The sequence below is a fragment of the Aspergillus neoniger genome (assembly GCF_003184625.1).
Source record: "Aspergillus neoniger CBS 115656 unplaced genomic scaffold BO87scaffold_8, whole genome shotgun sequence".
Lineage (NCBI taxonomy): Eukaryota > Fungi > Ascomycota > Eurotiomycetes > Eurotiales > Aspergillaceae > Aspergillus > Aspergillus neoniger.
In genome coordinates this window covers 121,772-141,482 of record NW_020291136.1, presented here as the reverse complement: position 1 = coordinate 141,482, position 19,711 = coordinate 121,772, and the positions used below count along the sequence as shown (strand labels likewise).

At 51.2% G+C, this 19,711-nt stretch overlaps 6 protein-coding genes across 6 annotated transcripts; 4 read left to right on the top strand and 2 right to left on the bottom strand.

Annotated features, from left to right (window-relative positions):
• Positions 1 to 1,266: 1,266 nt before the first annotated feature.
• BO87DRAFT_452527 (glucan endo-1,3-beta-D-glucosidase) lies at positions 1,267 to 4,612 on the bottom strand (the record flags this gene model as incomplete). Its single annotated transcript, XM_025628506.1, has 7 exons — positions 1,267 to 1,491; positions 1,545 to 1,804; positions 1,857 to 1,918; positions 1,974 to 3,701; positions 3,750 to 3,859; positions 3,915 to 4,398; positions 4,451 to 4,612. The coding sequence occupies 7 exons, from the start codon at positions 4,610 to 4,612 to the stop codon at positions 1,469 to 1,471; spliced, it is 2,829 nt and encodes a 942-aa protein (XP_025482084.1). The 3' UTR covers positions 1,267 to 1,468.
• Positions 4,613 to 5,326: 714 nt separating this feature from the next.
• Positions 5,327 to 6,265, top strand: BO87DRAFT_226488 (uncharacterized protein). Its single transcript, XM_025618725.1, has 2 exons — positions 5,327 to 5,851; positions 5,903 to 6,265. Exons 1-2 carry the CDS (start codon positions 5,561 to 5,563, stop codon positions 6,140 to 6,142), a joined length of 531 nt encoding a protein of 176 aa, XP_025482083.1. The 5' UTR covers positions 5,327 to 5,560; the 3' UTR covers positions 6,143 to 6,265.
• Positions 6,266 to 6,300: 35 nt separating this feature from the next.
• BO87DRAFT_353813 (UTP14 family protein) lies at positions 6,301 to 9,580 on the bottom strand. Its single transcript, XM_025621257.1, has 2 exons — positions 6,714 to 9,580; positions 6,301 to 6,631 (listed from the first exon to the last, which is right to left on the bottom strand). The coding sequence occupies exons 1-2, from the start codon at positions 9,450 to 9,452 to the stop codon at positions 6,449 to 6,451; spliced, it is 2,922 nt and encodes a 973-aa protein (XP_025482082.1). The 5' UTR covers positions 9,453 to 9,580; the 3' UTR covers positions 6,301 to 6,448.
• A 124-nt stretch (positions 9,581 to 9,704) lies between these two features.
• Positions 9,705 to 10,726, top strand: BO87DRAFT_404900 (mitochondrial 54S ribosomal protein mL41). Its single transcript, XM_025625903.1, has 2 exons — positions 9,705 to 9,959; positions 10,038 to 10,726. The coding sequence occupies exons 1-2, from the start codon at positions 9,777 to 9,779 to the stop codon at positions 10,257 to 10,259; spliced, it is 405 nt and encodes a 134-aa protein (XP_025482081.1). The 5' UTR covers positions 9,705 to 9,776; the 3' UTR covers positions 10,260 to 10,726.
• Positions 10,727 to 11,424: 698 nt separating this feature from the next.
• On the top strand, positions 11,425 to 15,605 carry BO87DRAFT_353808 (IQ and HECT domain protein). Its single transcript, XM_025621256.1, has 2 exons — positions 11,425 to 14,595; positions 14,653 to 15,605. Exons 1-2 carry the CDS (start codon positions 11,578 to 11,580, stop codon positions 15,322 to 15,324), a joined length of 3,690 nt encoding a protein of 1,229 aa, XP_025482080.1. The 5' UTR covers positions 11,425 to 11,577; the 3' UTR covers positions 15,325 to 15,605.
• Positions 15,606 to 16,745: 1,140 nt separating this feature from the next.
• On the top strand, positions 16,746 to 19,379 carry pab1 (polyadenylate-binding protein). The gene is made up of 2 exons (XM_025618724.1): positions 16,746 to 19,094; positions 19,155 to 19,379. Exons 1-2 carry the CDS (start codon positions 16,948 to 16,950, stop codon positions 19,312 to 19,314), a joined length of 2,307 nt encoding a protein of 768 aa, XP_025482079.1. The 5' UTR covers positions 16,746 to 16,947; the 3' UTR covers positions 19,315 to 19,379.
• Positions 19,380 to 19,711: the final 332 nt, after the last annotated feature.

Sequence of the window (19,711 nt, the reverse complement as noted above, 5' to 3'; positions counted from 1 at the left end):
GATTGGGAGATTTGACAACAAAATTCTGAGTTCAGTCAACATGGATTGATCGATCATCCCACAGAATCGCAACACGTTGTTAACATCCAACATGACATGCTGCCGGATTTGCTTTGGAAAGCCCGGAGATATTCTTGACAAAGAGTGACAGCCAGCAAACGAGACAGCAGCAGTGAACTACTTACCAACTATGACATTATTACAGCGTCAGGTAACTACTAATCACTTCCCTAGTTCAGTAACTGTGATGCTCGTATACAACCAAGTAGCCTACTATTTACAAAGTACTACTTACCGACCAACGGCACTTCCCTCCGATTGGGTACTACAGCCACATACACAGTGTATTCAGAATCAATAAGCGGCTGAGACATCCATCCAGCCATGTTAACTGCCTTACTACTTCAAAACCAAAAGAAATGAAATTAAACTTCAAGCCTCGAAGAAATATGTTGTTGCCAGATGGATCACGGAACTTACTCTAGTACTTACTTAGAGCAAGACCCAACTTGATCCGTGCACTCCTTTTTCCCGTCCCCGTCCGTCCCTTGCTGTTTTGACCCACTTTCACTCACCGGTTGAGGTGCAGTTACCAATCAGATTACTGTGTTTGCACTTTGTTTGATTCTCAGTATACTAAGTAGTAGTCTATCGAGATGGAGTGAAGGTGTCGACTAATTACTTAGTTAATTAGCTAGTCTAAATAGAATAGATAGGATTAGGTATACAAAGTGATGGAGCTACTACCCAAACCCTCGACATTCCCTCTTAATGAGATAGATAGATTACTGTGGCTTGTTCAAGTAACATTCCTCAAATAAGCTGAGCCACAGGAAACAAAAGTATGGTATGTATGGTATTTCTTTTCCGCATCAGGCAGCCTTCTTAGCAAACTTTATGTATGTACTTATCTAGGATAGATGCATAAGCCACAGTGATTACTTGGTGTCTCACTTATCAGATCACATCACATCCCCGACTAGTCACTCAGCCTAGCATAACTACTTCCTAAGTACTAGTTATTAGGCTAGGTCACGCAGCCCACCACGTGCGGGATTGATGGAGCCCGAGTGATTGGGACACATCTCACTTTTGTGTTCGCGAGAGATAAGCTTGTTGTGGCTGTACAGCCTTGGAAGGTGTTCGGGGCTATGCTTCGCGGCTGAGTGGCGGTGTTGGGGATAGTCGGGGTTAAATGTTACGGTCGGTATTAGAGGTACAACTTCCAACGATGCTAAGAATCAAGGATTATTTTCTTTCTTTGCTGTCGATGCCAATGTAGATCAAGTCATTAATAAATATCTATATCACTACGTCCACAGGATAGTCGGATATATGAACAGGTATAGTAGACGGCGCCAGCCAAACATATCAGCAACACATGCTGCATATCTTCCAGGAAAGAAGTCCTGGACAATCAAAAATGCCAAACCAAATATATCAAATGCATCATCGCTATGCTGCGTCCTTAAGCAGGACCTCCGCCCAAGCCTGCGACGTTGTTAGCAACTTCTTCATTTAAGAATCTGGAGGGATATACTGACCCGCTGCAAATGCAAGATACCATGTACGTGACGCTCCACCATCAATCCAGCTGTAATCGAAGCTGGACTGTGCGAAGAAGTTCCACGAAGATGCAGGGTCAATCAGGGCCAGGTTGGCGTACAAGACACCCTTCCATCCTCCGGTGACGTTCGACGCAGGGTCGGTGGCATTGGCCGAAAAGAGTGCATTCCACTCCTCGCGAACAAAGTTCTGGCTTCGTACATATGGAGACGAAGGCAGAAGGGGCAGCATGTGGATGCTTTGACTAGGTTAGCATGATGCACGAATAAACTCATAGAGGACATGCATACCCTTGGATGTACTCCAGGTTGTTACCGAAGTAAGTAGTATGATCAACCTTGTTCTCAAACAGCTTCAACACATGTCAGTTACTAACGATCAAAGTGAAAGGGCAGGCCCGAACTTACAATGCCAGTGACCTTGTTGGCGATAAAGTTCGCAGGCTGATTCTTGTTGTCACTCTCCATGAGGAAGTAGTTGTGCAAGCTTCGTCGGAGGATTCCCAGCATCAGGTTGCCGCGGGCTTCCATGCTAGCATCGCCAATCGTCTTTCCCCACATCTTCAGAGCATATGCGAACATTGTATCTTCCGAGGTTGATTCCTCATCCTTTCCGTCAAACGACTCGAACAAACCCTTGGCCCACGAGTGCCCATGGTACCAATCGAATGAGCGCGAGAAGGGGAAGTACGGGTCGTTTGCGGCCGAGTTTCCAGCGTCGCGAACAAGCGTGTTCACCCAGGCCTTGTTGGAATCCGTGAGCCATGTCGAATCAAGCGACCCAATAATGGCAGCAGCATGGATAAAGTAACCATAATGGAAGTGGTGGTCATTGTAGTAAGTGTTTCCAAAGTCAGCACCAGAATCGCCTCCATAGCTGGCAGAAGACACCACTCCCCTCCAAACGCTGTCATACACCAAGGGGAACTGTTGCTTGTTGTCCACAAAGCGAGAAAAGGCGGTCTTCAGATTCTGCAAGGCTGAGGCTGCCAGGTCAGGGTTTCCTCCCAGCTTGTTCACGGTGTAAACAAGAGTTGCGAATTTGCTCAATGCCTTTCCACTGTAGTACATGCTATTCAGGTCTGACTGTTGGTCGATGCTTTGGTTGAGCTCGGTGGGTGCCACAGAGAGGATGACTTGTTTGGCAGCAGCGCTCAGATTGTTGACGTTACCGGACGATACAGTCCACGGGTCGAAGCCCATTTGGGTCGGAAGGTTCGGCTCAAGCATTGTCCAGGTTTCTCCTACAACAGCAGTTGCATTACCCTTTGTCGTTGTCCGAAGCGAGATACTGGTCATACGACCCTTGGTAGTGTTGTCAAACGATTCGACGTGATGGGGCAGGGCATACATGAGCAGTGGTGTCTCTTGCAGCTGCTTCCCTGTCTTGGCGAATGCCAGATTGTATGTACCAGCACCGTTTAGAACCGACCCGGATACAGCAGCTTCCAAAGCAAAGACGCCGCTCGAGCCGTCCAACAACTTCTCCCCAGAGGCACCTGCTGGGTTCTTGGTGATCTGAACGGTGCCAGACCAGCCGCTTGGGCCACGGAAGTTAGTGTTAGATTCCAGGCGGAAATCAGGGTCCTTTCCATCCTGAGGAATGGCATAAACAAGCCACTCTGTTCCATCCGCCAGAGACACCTTGTATTTGTAGATGCCAATCCGGGGCGAGGAAGCCGTGACGACTTTGCTGAAGAAAACACCACTCTGGATCAGGGGCTGTAGGTTGTTGTACATGCCCGTGACGAAGCCCATTCCCTGCACCAGAGGGATGGTAATTCTCTGGCTTGACCCGGGAGTGGGACTCAGAACAGCGTCAGCGGAGAATGGCAGAAGATTTTCGGCGGTCAGCACAGTCGAGGTATTCAGTTCTGTGGCCGACAGAATCATATGCTGAATGCCAATAGGGTTGATGTAATACTGGATTGGATTGCCAGGAATGTTGGTGTTGGTGGGGCCATTTGCAACGACATTAACCTCGTTGTGGGAGATGGCCATTCCATAACTTTGGGCATTCCCGCTTCCTTTCGCCCATGACACACCATAGGGATGGGTAAAAGTAGTATTGGTCTGCGAACCTAGGAAGAGTCCAGCGTAGAACTTGTTTGTCTCGATCGGTGTCGTGACATTTTCCTGTGCTTGTTAGGAAAGTTATGACATCTTGAACACGGAAATACATACAATTCCTTTCTTAGGCACAGGATGATCGTTCCGCGCTGTAATTGTTTGCGGGATTGGACCTGTCGCCAATGGCACAAAGACGTCCTGACCAGACATTGATGTAACTGAGGCTAAGGCCAAGGCATGTTAGAAATTATAAGACATTTACCCAATGAAAGTTCTTACCTTGCACAACAGATGAAGTAATTGAATTCTCGGCTTGCGTTGTTTGACTTGCGGTCGTGGTCAGACTTGCTGAGCTTGAGGGCTGGGCCTGGCTCGCTGAGCTTGAGCTTGAGGACTGGGTCACGCTTGTTGTACTGGATGCTTGACTGCTGGTTTGAGAAGTGGCGGCGGTTGTAGCCTCTGGGGCGTTCTGACTAGGAGCTTCCGCCGTGGAGGTCTCAGAAGTCTCTGGCTCCGTTTGTGGTTTTGTAGATGAAGTAGTTGTATCCGCACTAGCCGGTTTATATGCTGATACCGGTACGGTCACTGGGTAATTCTTATCCCAGCCCGGTAGAAACTCGCTCAATAATTCGTTTGGGAGGTTTGCGGTATCTCCCAGGGCATCAAACAGCCCATCAAGCCCCAAGGGGTCTTTATCCTTCCCTGTGGATGTCGGGGCTGGGCGCACCGGATGGCCCTCGCGCTCAAGGCTGGTCGGATAGAACTAAATGGTTATTAGAACCAACTCCATGATAGTCTGGCCATTCGGCACTTACGCCTTTTGTACCCGCTAGTACCCTTTCAGTTTCAGCACCCGGTGGAAATTGCGTCTTCGAAGACGCAGCTGAAGAAGTTTGTCTCGGCGCCGAGTATACTCCTTCTGCAGCTAGAAGCCACATTAGTAAGAATGAAGAGCCCCATCTGTGTTTCCTCTCCATTGTGAAGATCTGTGCCGTGTTTTTCGGACAAAATATAGAAAATAAAATGTGTAGTAGACGGTCCAAGCTCCGCCACGCGTCCCAAGGCCAAAAGGCTTATATATATCAAAGTGACCAGCCAGTGGGGTTGGTTGAGGAGAGGGACCAAAACATGCAATAAAACAGCACCAATGACCGCAATGGAATCATTAAGAAGAATATAAGATAGGAGCCAGAGATGGAGAAACAATCCAAGTTTGGATCTCCCAAGTCTCCTTTCGTATATAATAATATTCGAGTGTACGGAACACTCGACAGACAGGCTCCAGTATATGAGGAAGGGATGGGAAAGGATAGTAAACAACAGGAGAAGATCGAGCGGGAGAAGACATTTCTCAAATAGCAGTGAAATAGCTCACCTAGCTCGAGTATAGATTCCGGTCTCAGCCAGTAGGAATCTCAGGCCCGGGCAAAACTCCGGCCCCGGTGCAGAAGGATACCAGACGAACACTGGCGGGCTGGAACAAGTGCCAACGGAGGTATTACGAGGCGTCGATCTGCACAATGGTCAATGTTGTGGTGTCTGATCCCAGACCTCGAGGCATAACGGAAACATAGCACGGGGAATGTAGGGTTGAGGGGGGTGGAATGCACCATCCTCGGGCTCTGCAAGCCGTGGTGCATGCAGAGCGCCATCTGCCTGAAGTCGGGCGGGTATGTGCAGGGGAGATGGAAGCTTACTGCAGCCGGATGATTAAGACAGCTGATGAAGGGGGGGCAGATTGATTAATCGAAATTAATTTGCATTAACCGATGGAGGGCCAAATGATTGATTGATTGACTGTTGATGGTGTCGTGGACGAGAATTACTAGTGTGAACAGATAAAACTAGTAGTTGGTTTTGAAGGGAGAGGAGAGAAAGAGGGAGAGTGGAAGGACGGGTGATGGTGTCGCTGTTCTGTTTGTAAGATGCGGGTAAACCAGAAAGAACAAGTGGAGCATCGATGGTTTACTGCTGCATCCCCCCCATGCCTCATATACTTCCCCAAGAACTACGTACTTTCTCCTCCTTCACCTTCTGACCAAAGGACAAAGTTGTATACTGTCCGACCAGCTTTGCGACCGGGCTTCGAGTGTCTCATGGTTCTTGACTTGACTCTGTGGCTTTCTCTCCATATCACGGTTACCTTTCCTAGACCTGGTCTGAGAGGCGTATGCTCCCTAGGCATCAAGGAATGTACCCATACGCCAAGGTCAAAAGTAAATTTCGTTAGTTTGATTGTTGAATGCTCGATCTCTGATTTTTCCCAGCCAACGCCCGTCGTGGCATTCCGCCCTGTCAGTCGTCGTTGCAAGGGACGCAACTCACTCTCTGAGTGGCTTGCTCCTTTCCATGGATCCCAAGTCGGTCCGAATCTCGATGTCCATGTGGCCTGCATTCAAGGAAAAGAGAGTATCACGGTGCAGGGACTCACCAGACCTGATCATCTTGGATCCAAAACACTGCTTATTCGACAACCTTATTGGGGGGTGACCAACCCCGGAGACTAATGCCCTGCACAAAGGGCCCAGCACTAAAATAACTTGAAACCAGTGCTGGTCTGCAGATCGGATGCTACGAACAATCCGGTTGATGCGGGGATGACACAAAATCATCACCTTGACAACCCTCTAGTCGCAGCCTCTAAACCAATAAACCCATCGTTCGGGGAAATTTTAAAATGACTTGGTATCATGACCAAACTTAATTCTACAATAACGCCACCAAAAGACCCCAGGCAGGCAAGATGCCTTGCTCTCGTCTACCCAGATACCCATCATGACTGCCAACTCGTAGTAGCCAGACCACCACATACATTAAACCATGGGCTTTTCCATCGGTTTGATGACACCTTGCTTGATCATCACGCGTGGCTTGGTTGCATTTTGGAAAGTCTCCTTAGTAGACCACTCAGGACCGATGGGCAGACGGAGCGATCTCTCGTACTGCTGCTTCGTTTCGAAGGGGTGAGGGAGTTGCGTGGCCATGTACTTGGTGTTCTAGACAAAACAGCAGGCGTTAGTTCATCATGCACAAATTAAGGATCACACGCGCTAGAGCCCGACTGATCGTCGTTCTTACCTTCTTGACCCGTTTCTCGTTGATGATGACCCGGGAGAGCTTGGCATCCTTCCGGTCTTCCGGCTTCACTCCCTCAACCTTGGTGAGGAACCGTTTCTGGCGCTTTTGCTGTTTCTTGCTGATGCCATCACCGGCCCAGCTACCCCAGCCGGGGAGGGTGTTGTCAATCACTTGATCGTCTTCCTCCTTGATGGTGTCGAACTTCTCTTGCTCAAAGTCCTGCACGACTTCGTCGCCCGCGAAAGCCCTCTTCACCAGATCATGATTCTTGAGAAGCACTGGCACGCTCTCCTCCTCATCGCTACCGTACACCTCGGCATCAACCTTCTTTTTGCTCGGTGCCGATGCCTTTTGGGGTTTGGGAGCACTCTTCGATTTACCACTGCTGACATTCGCGTCATCTAGCGTGATGTCAACAGTTTGCTGTGAGTCGTTCACATTGGCGCGACGGTTATTGCGGTTCGTCTGCACGAGCCACGGGTTCTCCTCCGCAGCAGCAGCATCTTCCCCATCTTCTTCTGCGGCTTCCTTTTGAGGACGACCACGGGACTTGTTCTGGGAGACGGCCGGTCCCTTCTTTGCGGGACGGTCAACAACAATGTCGACCTCTTGATCCGCCTCTCGCAGATCCTCATCGTCAGAACCCGGTGCCTCTTCGAATTCATTCCGAGGCAGCTTCGCTTTGGTTTCCTTTGCTGTCTTCGCCTCCTCCTTGTTGTGACCGAATTTTCGCCGACCGACTTCGGATTCCGCCTCAGACTGCGATTCTTCACCGTGGAGCTCCCGGTTGAGACGTCGAATTTCAGCATCATTCTCTGCTTTACGCGCAGCGTCCGCATTCTGCATGAACTTCATCGAAAGGAGCTTGGCATGAGGTCCCTTGAACTCTGCGTCCGCATCATCGTCGCCTTCCAGCTGACTGAGCTTCTGGCGGATCTTGCGCTTCTCAGCATCTGACCCAGCCTCTTCATCCCATGGGTCCTCATCTTCGGACTCAGAACTAGACGAGCCAAGGTAGTCTTCATCACCGTTGGTGACACGCTTTCCTTCGATCCTCTTCCGTAGTTCCTCCTCCCGTAGAGCAAGATCCTGTGTGCCATGTCGAGCGTCCTCATCCCAGGCGGTCCGACCAGTCTGCTTCAGGCTCTTCGCCCATTTGCTCTCCTTGTGCTTCGAACCCATTCTGGCCTCCGCTCTTAGACGATCGTTCTTCTCCTTCTCCTCCTCATCCAGGTCCACGCCGGCTTCTAGGAGAGCCTGGCGTTCCTGTTGCTCAAGCCTCTCTCTCTCCTTGCGGTGCACACGACGGTATGACTTGCTCTTAATCTTCTTAATGCGCTTGGCGCGCACTTCCTCCCGGAAGAGCAGATCACGACGCTTCCGTAGTTCCGCCCTGCGGGCCCTGATCTCCTCGATAGGCAGCTTCCGCGCCTGGAGTTCTTCAAACTCCTGCACTTGTTCTTCAGCCGACTTTCCGTTGTTTTCAGTGAGTCCACTCTCCTGAAGAATATTTTGAATGGTGCTTTCAAGGTCGGTTCGAGGCTCAGCAGCGCCCATACGGTGTGTCTGGTTTGCTTCGGGATCAGGCAAAGGGAACATAAGGTGCTCGGCTCGGCGGTTGGCCTTGACAGTCTCCAGCCAGCGGTCAAGAGTCTCTTTGCTCTTCTCATATGCGGCCGCTCGGTCCAGCCGATCCTGTTGGCGTTTTGCAAGAGGCGCATCCAGCTTGCCAGGAACACCGGACGTCTTCTTGTTTGAGGTTGTAGCAGCGTCGACATGCTTGAGGGAACTCTTCAGGCGAGAATCTGTAATAGAAGGCAAAAGATCGGCAATAGTGAGTTTTTTCGTAGAAGTCAGACCGAACTCCGTAGGGGCCCCATGTTCCTGTTTTCCGCCTGTCTTTCGAGCCGTCTTCGTGGTACCCTCGGTGTTCATAGCATTGACAAAGTCCTGTAGCTTGGAAATACCATGCTCATCCACCTCATCCTCGTCCATTTCGTCTCCCGATAATGGCAGTTCATCGTCATTGTCGTCAGAGTCGCTGTCCTCGCTTTCAGAGTCGTATTCTTCCGATTCATCGCTTTCAGCCGATTGCTTAGACTTAGACTTGGCCTTCTTAGCCTTTTCCTCTTCCTCCTCTGCCATGTTCATATCCCAAGCCGTAGTCAAATCTATCGCATCCTCTCCGAGGTCGTCAGAGTCGTCTTCGAGATCGTCCTCCTCCGATACTTCGGCGTCCTCGGACAAGTTGATATCGCGAGTGCGCTTCTTGCGTTCGGGGGCCTTCTGCTTCGGCTTATTTTTCATTGTAGAACTTCCGCGGAACGTGAAACCCTCGAACCTTTCCTCATCACTGGAACCCATGGCTTCGTCACTGTCCAACTCGCTGTCATCGTCACTACCGACCTCACCAATCCTCCACCGGTGTCCTTCGCCATCGCTACCAGCATTCGAGTCCATTTCCGCCTCATCGTCTTCAGTGCGACGGCGCTTGCTGTAGTCCGGGCCGTCCGAATCGTCGTCATCTTGAGGGTTGTGTCGCCTGCGTTTGAACGGTTCGTCCTGCTTGCCCAGACGGGTGCGCTTAACGCCCAGCTTTCCGGGGTTTTCGCTCTCTGCGATAGCAAAAGCATTCAGGTAGTTGCCAGACTTCTTGTTCTTGGGTGCGGGCTGCTTCGACTTCTGCAGGGACTGGTCCCGGTCTTTAGGACCGCGCATTTGCGTCTGCCTGCGAGGCATGATGGGCGTGTGTCGCAGCTCCTGAGCTGTGATCTATGTAAATAAAAAATCTATTCAAATAAATCCCAGAAGATTAAATGAAAGAAACAACAGGTTGAATGGCGACCACGCACCGCAGGAAGTTGTCAAGATGCAGCCGTTGATTTTTTTACTTTTCCGATGCGGACCACGAAAAAAGTTCTTGGCGGGGCGGAGCTACTTCTCTCTAGCGCCGCCCAGAAAGAGCCTTCCTATCGTCTCTTCCCCGAACATCTTGTCCAACGCTCCTCCGTCTTGTTACCTCCGCAACCCACCGACCGTCAATTGCCTCCCTGCCTGCCCACCATGTTCAAGCCCTCGCAGCCCATGATGGCGCGCTTGCGCCTGACCACGAAACAGGTCCTTGGTGGCTACTACAAGGGTAACCGGACCGGATCGATGGGTTACTTCGCGAAGAACGGGTCATATGTGATCGATTGGAAAAAAGTCCGCACTTTCGCTGTGCCTGAAAACTTGGATCAGTTCAAGGTGGGATTATACCTTCTATAATGTGCAATTGACTGTTGGCCATGGGTTGGAATACTAACACGGATATGTATGATATAGTTGACCCCCTTCGTGACCAAGCGTATGCCTCCCACGAAATCCAAGTACACGAAAGAAATCGAGAAGGACGGAAGAATCGTCACCCTTCAGCGGGCTTTCAGCGGAAATGACTACCTCGATATGTGGGCGTCGGATAACGGTCAGGAAGTTCTGGAGCAGGAGCGTCTGGACTCTGAGGCCGCAGCGGAATCGTCATCGACTACTCAGCCCGCTCGTCAATAATCGACATCGCGGTCCTTGTACTTTTCGAGAGGGAAACGCATTCGGATTTTTCGGACATGATGAGGCATATCATACATACCCCCCTTCGTCCATGCACAGTTTGGCGGTTACATCAGGCATGAAATGACGCGGCGCCGGAGTTGAGTCGGCTATTCTGATGGTGTTGCTCTTTGGGGAGCGGTCACTAAAGTTCATCGGCTCTGCATGCTTTATTTGCCGGCCCGGCTTGCGTGGACTGTATTCTATGTACAGTAGCTGTGGGATTTGATGTTGAGGGCACAGTTTTATACAGGGCTACCTAGGTACCAAGCGGTTAAGGCGACAGAGCGTGTAGCTTTGGTCTTACCTTTCTTGGTACATATATTGGTTCGCGGCGCATCTCTGGGTTTTTCATTGCATATTAGCAGATGGTTTAGATATCACCAATTACAGATTTCATGAGGTTCAGGAACATGGGTAAAATCCGCTCTAAACTTACGATGCGGTATGCATTGAGTGCTAAGGCTATTTCCCTGCAATTTGGGTTGTGGGGAAACTCATATTAAGTTAGAGTTGGTGATACAAGCTGGGATATATGGCAGATCCAGCCCTAGTATTACTAGGGGCCTTCTAAACTAGTAGAACGGCACCTTTCGAATAATCAAAGCATAAGAACTGCCCTGCGATTTACTATTCATCTCCAAGCACATTACTTAGTACTCAAGAAGGGGGCGTTAGGGGTCCTGGTCTATTAGTAGTATCACATACTGCTGGCAGTCTTCGCTTTTCCGGTTCTATGGCTGCTGAGTGTTGGTTATTTATATAAACTGTTTCTCGGAATACTAGTAGCCGGCTCACACTTGTGATAAAATACTAGGGAACAAATGTATATTTCTCACCTATAGATCACCAGCATCTTCCATTTAGCGACGAGATGATAGACAGCCTCTATGGACAAACACTCAGTTCTTAGCATGCAGATGAAGAATTCCAGCATCATCTAGATAGAGCAATTGGACCATTATTAAGCGTGATATCGGCAGCGTGGCGGCAAAGTGAGTGGCAATAAAGGTATTTGGTGGAAAACGGTGCGTGGCCGTAAGAAGCAATCAGCGGCGATCCCGGAGTGCGTGCAGGACGAGACAGCAAAGAGACAGCTGCAATGCTCAATCCATCCTCCACCCACCTCAGCTTCACTGCGTGTTTAGGCTGCTCATCCGTGGGCTGCGTTATGGAGACGCTTGACTGATGCTGTTCATCTCTACAGTGACCTTCACATTTGTCCGCCCGAGTCTTGTCGACAGACTTTAATCTCAGCGTGATCGTCGAAGACGAAGCTATGTTCCAGTCATTTACGGGGAACTCCCGCCGTCCACGGCAGGTTAACCTCGGGGGCCGCAATACGAACCCTTTCGCCGCATATCCCTCCGGTCGACAAAACCCTCACGGCGCAGGCCCCCAGAATACTCTTGCGATTGCCCAACAGGAACGGCTTGCGAGGCAGCAGGAAAGAGAGCGGTTGACAGCGAGCCGACTCGTCCAAAGGACATGGAGGGGTTATCGGAGCCGGAAGATAACGCGCAGGACGTGGCGCACCGAGTGGGATATTATAGAGAAGAAGCAGGGCAAAGATCATCTCCCCTCCTTTGACATCCTCGCTCAACAGCCTGATGTTGTTTTGCAACCTTCCCTCCGATACGGAACAGCTGCGGACTGCTTATCGCAGCTTCGTTTGCTGGTCCAGTTTCTGGAACCGTGGGACAGTGGGGATGTTGCTCGGCTGGTATACTTCTCCGAGGCGTTCCAGAGGACATTGCATGAAGTCCCCTCAATCGCGACCGAAGGGGAATGGACCACGCCGCTGAAGAAACTGGCGGGTTTGACTCTCCGTGTCTTGCGGTCTGTGACGTCGCTAACGGTGCCGGTTTTTACGGTTCAACATCTCCTTCAGCTACTCGTCTTTCTCACGGGGCTGATACCGAAGCACATGGCACGACTAGGTAAAGAATACTACTCGGTCATGGTGATTCTCACAAAAGACTTTAAATCAATTTCTACAAGGTATAAGCTCTCCAGGGATAGCCTTACTGAGAGTGTGCTTGCTTTGCTTCGACCCATTACGTCCGAGACCCTTACAGCCTATGAATGGTTTGCGAAAATATATCTAACAATTCCCAACCTTTCGGAATACATTGGAAGTCTGGACGGGTTAGCAAACAATATCAATTATAAGTTGCTGACCTCCGCCTTGGGGCAGTTACAAACGCTGTTCGGAGACCGACCGAAGAGTGAAGAAGACGTGGATGCCCGTCTTTGGCTGCTTGCCTACTTTATCTTCTTCCACCGCTGCGCTCTGGGAGGTCAAACAGGTCGTCCGGCGCCAGAACCGGGTTTTGTGAAGGTGGTATCTGAGCTGCTGAACTCTACCGCTGTGCATATATCTCGGCGCCTAGAGTCAGAAGATTCTAACGACTACGATGAGGCTCCCGAGCAAACGCCACTGCACCCATTCATCAAGGAGCAGCTAGTCAGCCTTGTGAATCAAAGCAATATCACGGGGCTTCTTTCTCAGCTACACACTACGCATCTCTCTCAAGGGGAGCTGGCGAATGCTCAATCGGATGCATCTAAAGAAGCCAAGATTCTCGCAACATACGCTCTGACACTGCTGAGAGTATTTCCTCGCCGGGGTGATGACATCCGAATGTGGTTGTATTTGGGATCGGCGACTTCGAGTGACCAGCTGAAAGGCCAGCAAGGCTCAAGAATCCCCGCGATCAAATATTTCTGGCAAGCATCCAAGGCTAGCAGGATCTTCGCTGCCATTAGTCAAGATTCGACGAAAGTGTTGCCTCTGCTGAAACCGGCCGAGGAATCGCAGGGTACTAGGTCTCCGGAAATATCTCAAATGGAAAGGGATGAAGAATGGACAATCATACTTCTATTCCTCGAGCTCTATACTTTCGTTCTGAAAGTGATGGATGATGAGGAGTTCTTTTCCAGCGAGTCGTCTTTCACCGCTTCCTCGAACACAAGAGTTTCCTGGACTAAGGAGAGCGCTCTTCCCTTGAAAGACATCAAGGATATGACAATCTTTCTCAAAAACCTAGGTTTCACACTGTATTGGAACTCGGCAGATCTGAGTGAAAAAGAAGCAACCCAAGACACCGGGGGCATTCGAAGCTACTTTAGCTCGTCTGCAGCGCCACCGGATGCTATCGCAAGCGTGAGGGACATTGAGATGAAGAACAAAGAGAAAGGGCTTCCCGGCGTTACGGGAATTCCGCTCGACTACTTCAAGGGTCTGGTCACTGGCCTCTTGCGGATGATCCATGAGCGAGATTCAAGACGGAAATTCCTTCCAGACGGGCACTGGTTGATGACTAGCCGCTTCGACATGGAAGGCTTCATCCCTGCCGTTGTAGCAGAAGAGGAGAATAGGCATCAGCTCCAGGATGAGGATGAGGAGGAAGAACAGGATGATTTAATGAATGATTCCTTGTTTGAGCCTTCCCCAGGCCTGATCGGTACTGGCCGCGCTCAACAGACACGCCGTATCGAGGCATTGAGACGTCGCCAACAACAGGCCGCTCGCAGGAAGCAGCTGGAGGCCGTGGCCCCGAGGATGGAAATTCTCCGCAACATGCCTTTCTTTATACCTTTCCCGACGAGAGTCCAGATATTCCGCGAATTCATCTATCGGGATCAAATGCGCCGAAGACAGGGGTATATCGACCCGGATGCCTGGCGCATGTCTGTGGCGCAGGCCTCAATGGGCCGTCTGATTGATGGACGTCCTGCTGTACAAGATATACTGAGCCGGCACCATGCCAATATCAGGCGTGAGAGCATTTTCAAGGACGCCTTTGATGAGTTCTACGAGCTGGGGGATGGGTTGAAGGAGCCCATTCAGATCACGTTCATTGACAAGTTCAATACAACCGAAGCTGGTATCGATGGCGGTGGTGTTACCAAAGAGTTCCTTACGAGCGTGACTAGTGAAGCTTTCAAATCGACAAGTGATTTGAATCTATTCGAAGAGAACGACCAGCACCTGCTCTATCCGAACCCTGCTGCAGTCGAGCAGCGGCGAGAGCTTCTACGACAACTCGGCTTTGTTGAGAACACTGCGGAATGGAACGAGAACGTCCGTGACCTACTTAGGCGCTATGAATTCCTAGGCCGCATCATCGGAAAGTGTCTATATGAGGGCATCCTGGTGGATGTCAACTTTGCCCCGTTCTTCCTGCTGAAGTGGGCTTTGACGGGCGGCACGGGTTCGGCCCAGCGTGAGACAGCCTACCGCGCCAACCTGAATGATCTGAAGGATCTTGACCAGGGACTGTACCAGGGATTGGTAAGTGAAGCGTGTTGCTCTTTAGCACTGTGTGCTAGCTGCTAACCCATGCTACAGTTGCAACTGAAGAACTATCCTGGTGATGTGGAGGACTTCTCGTTGAACTTCACCGTCACTGACACGATACCGCTTCCCGACGGGGGTAACCGCACGACTACCCGGGACTTGAAAAGCCACGGGTCAGACATACCTGTTACGAATCAGAATCGGTTGGTTTATATCTCTTACATTGCTCGCTACCGGCTTCAAGTCCAGCCTGCTCTGCAGACCAACGCTTTCCTCCAGGGTCTGGGACAAATCATCCAGCCGTCGTGGCTGTCGATGTTCAACCAGACGGAGCTGCAGACCCTTGTGAGTGGTGATTCAGGGGACATTGATGTAGCCGACTTGCGACGGAACACGTTTTACGGAGGAGTATACACGATCGGGGATGACAAAGAAGAGCACCCCACCGTCAAGCTGTTCTGGGATGTGATGGAGAAGATGTCCAACGAAGAAAGACAGAAAGTGCTTCGATTTGTGACGTCAACCCCCCGGGCTCCTTTATTAGGTTTCAGCCATCTCAATCCTCGTTTCAGCATTCGAGACTCGAGCGAGGATCAAGAACGACTCCCCAGTACGAGCACCTGCGTGAATCTTCTCAAGCTGCCCCGGTATACCAACGCCAATATCCTCCGGGAGAAGCTTTTGTATGCGGTCAATTCCGGAGCTGGATTCGATCTGAGCTGAGGGGAATGGAGAGTTTGCATGACACGGATCGGTCAATGCAATTATACCTGCAGCGCATTTAGTGAATAATTATGAGTAGCATAGCTAGGCGTCCTGGTGATCCATGTGTTCCTTTTCTTGTTGTTATTGTGGTTGTTGATAACGCGTTTCATTGTGTGTCTATTTTACCGGGGATGCGTGCTATTTCTAGCTCGAGTCCTAGTAACTACTACACTTGCTTTCGTCTCGGGGCTTTGTTCATATGGCGAGGGGTAGCTTCGACCAATCAGATAGATAGCTTTCATCAATATTTGTTTGAGAATGGTTCGCTTTGTTAGAGATCCTTTGTTGATTAAAGGCCCGGCCTCTGCACGAACACTGTGGCTGCCGTTCCAAGCTCCCGTACCAATAAAACCATGAATGGATGGTGAATGAAAGAGTTGGATGGATAATCGATGGCTGGTGATATTCTTGATTGACTGCCTGATGGTGGCCTAGCCCCGTTTTAATGCCTGAGGCATATGTAACTCAAGATCCTTCAAATGTTAATTTGGTTTTTTTCCTTTTTTTTTTTGCCGCTCGAGTTTAAAGGCCGAAAAGGAATCCACCATTCCGTGAAGCGCCGTTCAAGCAGCGAGGACCATACCCTAATAAGGTTTAGCGCCACCTGCCGACCCAAAGAGAGCAAAAGAAAATTTTATCGTTTTGAGTTTTTTTCAGATAAAAAAAAAAAGAAAAAAAAAAAAAAAGGCAGGCAGCATTTCAGTCAGTCACAGTCAGAAAGGTCTTTCTCGGGGCGATTTTCATTCTTCGCCGTCTCTTCCTCTTCCTCCTCCATCCGCTCTTCTTCCTTCTTTCTTCCTTCCCCAAAAAATCCATAAAACCCTTCTCTGCTGTCTATCCCCAGCATCCTTTTCTCTTCTTCCTCCTTTTTCATATCTCCCTTTTTCGAAAACTCCTCGAAAAAAATCCCCTAAAAAAACCCGGAAAAAAGACCAAAAAAACCAAAGTAATTATTCCCCTCTCTCGTCCATCAAAATTTCGTGTTCGTGTTGGGGCCCTACTGTGACTTTTTCCCACTGTCTCCGAAAAGTTGTGCGGTGTGTGTGTGTGTGGGCGCGCGTGTTTTGTGCGTGCATCTGGAAGTTTTCGCTCAACCGCATATTCTTCATCCCTCGTGATCGTCTTTTTCGCTTCACTTCCCCAGCCTTCTTTTCAGACCAGCAGCCGTTGTCTTGACGGTGTTTCCCGGTGTCTAAATTGAGGTTGTACTTTTGCTGCGTGGATCGTCATTCCTCCACCATTCCCCCTCCATCTCTTGTCGACCTTCCCTTGCCTGCCTTCTATCACGGTGATAGTGTGACCGCCTGGGAAGGAAATCCCCGTCTCCATCAGACAAGCCCACACTGCCTCTGTTTTTATCTCATCTCCTTGCTCATCTTCCCGCTGTCATCATTCGTCTCTTATTCTTTGTCTTGCGATTGTTCTCGTTCATTGTTGCTTGAGAGCTTTGTTCCAATCTTCCAATTCCATCGCCTGTTACAGCTTGTCCCTCTCCCCCTCTTCCCACTAACTCTCTCGTATCCTCTTCGTCGACACCTGTGCTAACATCTTTACCTCTTGTCCAACAGTAACACCACAAAAATGTCTGCCGACGTCTCTACCACCCCCGCTGCCGAGAACGTCAACGGCGCCGCTGAGGCCAGCCCTGCTGCTGCTGCCCCCAGTGCCACCACCCCCGAGGTCACTGCCGTTGAGAACTCTACTCCGGCTCCCGCTGCCAACCAGCCTCACTCGGCTTCCCTCTATGTCGGTGAACTCGACCCCTCCGTGACCGAGGCCATGCTCTACGAGCTGTTCTCTTCCATCGGCCAGGTTGCTTCCATCCGTGTCTGCCGTGATGCCGTCACCAGACGCTCTCTGGGATACGCCTACGTTAACTACAACAACACCGCCGATGGTGAGCGTGCTCTGGAAGACCTCAACTACACTCTGATCAAGGGCAAGCCCTGCCGTATCATGTGGTCCCAGCGTGACCCCGCTCTCCGCAAGACTGGCCAGGGCAACGTCTTCATCAAGAACCTGGACAGCGCCATTGACAACAAGGCTCTCCACGACACCTTCGCCGCCTTCGGCAACATTCTCAGCTGCAAGGTCGCTCAGGATGAGTTCGGCAACTCTAAGGGATACGGTTTCGTCCACTACGAGACTGCTGAGGCTGCCAACAACGCCATCAAGCACGTCAACGGCATGCTGCTGAACGACAAGAAGGTCTTCGTCGGTCACCACATCTCCAAGAAGGACCGCCAGAGCAAGTTCGAGGAGATGAAGGCCAACTTCACCAACGTCTACATCAAGAACCTCGACTCTGAGATTGATGACGATGAGTTCCGCAAGATGTTCGAGAAGTTCGGTGAGATCACCTCCGCCACCCTCAGCCGTGACCAGGAGGGCAAGAGCCGTGGCTTCGGTTTTGTCAACTTCTCTACCCACGAGAGCGCGCAGGCCGCCGTCGAGGAGATGAACGACAAGGAGATCCGCAGCCAGAAGCTCTACGTCGGTCGTGCCCAGAAGAAGCACGAGCGTGAGGAGGAGCTGCGCAAGCAGTACGAGGCCGCCCGCCTGGAGAAGGCCTCCAAGTACCAGGGTGTCAACCTCTACGTGAAGAACCTGACCGACGACATTGATGATGAGAAGCTCCGTGAGCTCTTCGGACCTTACGGCACCATCACCTCTGCCAAGGTTATGCGTGACACCAACGTCGAGCGCGAATCGTCTCCCGAATCTGCTGGTAAGGAGAAGGAGGCTAACAAGGAGAACGACAAGGAGGCCACCCCCGAGGCTGAGAAGGCCGAGGAGAAGGCCGAGGAGAAGGCCGAGGAGAAGCCCGCTGAGTCCTCCGAGGAGAAGGACAAGGAGGCCAAGAAGTCTGACAAGAAGCCCTTCGGTAAGAGCAAGGGTTTCGGTTTCGTCTGCTTCAGCAGCCCCGATGAGGCTTCCAAGGCTGTCACCGAGATGAACCAGAGAATGGTCAACGGCAAGCCCCTCTACGTTGCCCTTGCCCAGCGCAAGGATGTCCGCCGCAGCCAGCTTGAGGCCAGCATCCAGGCTCGCAACACCATCAGACAGCAGCAGGCCGCCGCTGCCGCTGGTATGCCCCAGCCTTACATGCAGCCCGCTGTCTTCTACGGCCCCGGCCAGCAGGGTTTCATCCCTGGTGGTCAGCGCGGCATGGCCTTCCCCCCTCAGCCCGGTATGGTGATGGGTATCCCCGGTGGACGCCCCGGCCAGTACCCCGGTCCCTTCCCTGGCCAGCAGGGTGGTCGCGGCATGGGCCCCAACCAGCAGATCCCCCCCAACTTTGCTCAGGGTATCCCCATGGGCATGCAGGGCCCTGGTGCCATCCCTAACGGCATGGGTTACCCCCAGATGGCTCAGGTGCAGTTTGGACGCGGCGCTGGTGGCCGTGGTCAGGTCCCCGGAATGCCCATGGGTCAGGGTATGCGTGGCGGTCCCGGTTACGGCCAGGGCCGTGGTGGTGTTCCTGTTCAGCAGGGTCAGATCCGCCCTGGCCAGGGTGGTCGCGGACAGAATGCTGCTGCTCCCGCCGGTCCTCAGGAAGGTGCCGCTGGTGGTGTTAACGCTCAGACTCTCGGTGCCGCTCCCCCGGCCCAGCAGAAGCAGATGCTCGGTGAGGCTCTCTACCCTAAGATCCAGGCCCAGCAGCCTGAGCTGGCTGGTAAGATCACTGGTATGCTTCTGGAGATGGACAACACCGAGTTGCTCAGCCTGTGAGTATTTCCCTTCTACTCTTTACACTGTTACTCCTAGTTGCTAATACATTATTGTAGGCTTGAGGACGAGGAAGCCCTTCGCGCCAAGGTCGACGAGGCCCTTAGCGTTTACGATGAGTACATGAAGAACAAGGGCACCGAGTCCGAGGCTCCTGCCGCTGAGGCTGCCAAGCCCGAGGCGGAGAAGGAGGCCTCGACTGAGGAGAACAAGGCGTAAATTCGCGTCTCATCTCCTGCACCGGTGGTTTGATTTCAGCAGTCTGCCATGTCGAATTTTTTTTTTTTGACTCCCACCTATTTTTGATGACCTCTTCTACCTCTTCTACTCGAATTAACGATTTCACCTCTTATTTTCCTCCTATCCGACACCTCCTTTCCATTTTAACCCCCCTCAACCTTTCCACTTTTTTTTTTTTTTTTTTTTTATCCCTCTCTTCTCCTTCCCTCCTGGTCCTGATATCCCTCGGTTCCCAAAAGTTCTTTGTTAGTGGTGTCATCGGTCCATGATTAGCGAGCGACATCACCTTTACCGGATATCCCGTCTCTTTTTCTTTCTCCATCCTCTTGAATAGCGCTTTGGGGTTTGTTCCCTGGCAATGTTAGCACGTGATGCA

Bases quoted from the DNA above. Each gene is read 5' to 3' on its own strand.
- BO87DRAFT_226488 (XM_025618725.1), top strand. From the start codon at position 5,561: ATGCGGGTAAACCAGAAAGAACAAGTGGAGCATCGATGGTTTACTGCT. The intron at 5,852-5,902 runs GTAAATTTCGTT...GATTTTTCCCAG, and splicing joins CCCATACGCCAAGGTCAAAA to CCAACGCCCGTCGTGGCATT.
- BO87DRAFT_353813 (XM_025621257.1), bottom strand. From the start codon at position 9,452: ATGCCTCGCAGGCAGACGCAAATGCGCGGTCCTAAAGACCGGGACCAG. The intron at 6,632-6,713 runs GTAAGAACGACG...TGTTTTGTCTAG, and splicing joins ACGAGAAACGGGTCAAGAAG to AACACCAAGTACATGGCCAC.
- BO87DRAFT_404900 (XM_025625903.1), top strand. From the start codon at position 9,777: ATGTTCAAGCCCTCGCAGCCCATGATGGCGCGCTTGCGCCTGACCACG. The intron at 9,960-10,037 runs GTGGGATTATAC...TGTATGATATAG, and splicing joins AAAACTTGGATCAGTTCAAG to TTGACCCCCTTCGTGACCAA.
- BO87DRAFT_353808 (XM_025621256.1), top strand. From the start codon at position 11,578: ATGTTCCAGTCATTTACGGGGAACTCCCGCCGTCCACGGCAGGTTAAC. The intron at 14,596-14,652 runs GTAAGTGAAGCG...CCCATGCTACAG, and splicing joins AGGGACTGTACCAGGGATTG to TTGCAACTGAAGAACTATCC.
- pab1 (XM_025618724.1), top strand. From the start codon at position 16,948: ATGTCTGCCGACGTCTCTACCACCCCCGCTGCCGAGAACGTCAACGGC. The intron at 19,095-19,154 runs GTGAGTATTTCC...ACATTATTGTAG, and splicing joins AACACCGAGTTGCTCAGCCT to GCTTGAGGACGAGGAAGCCC.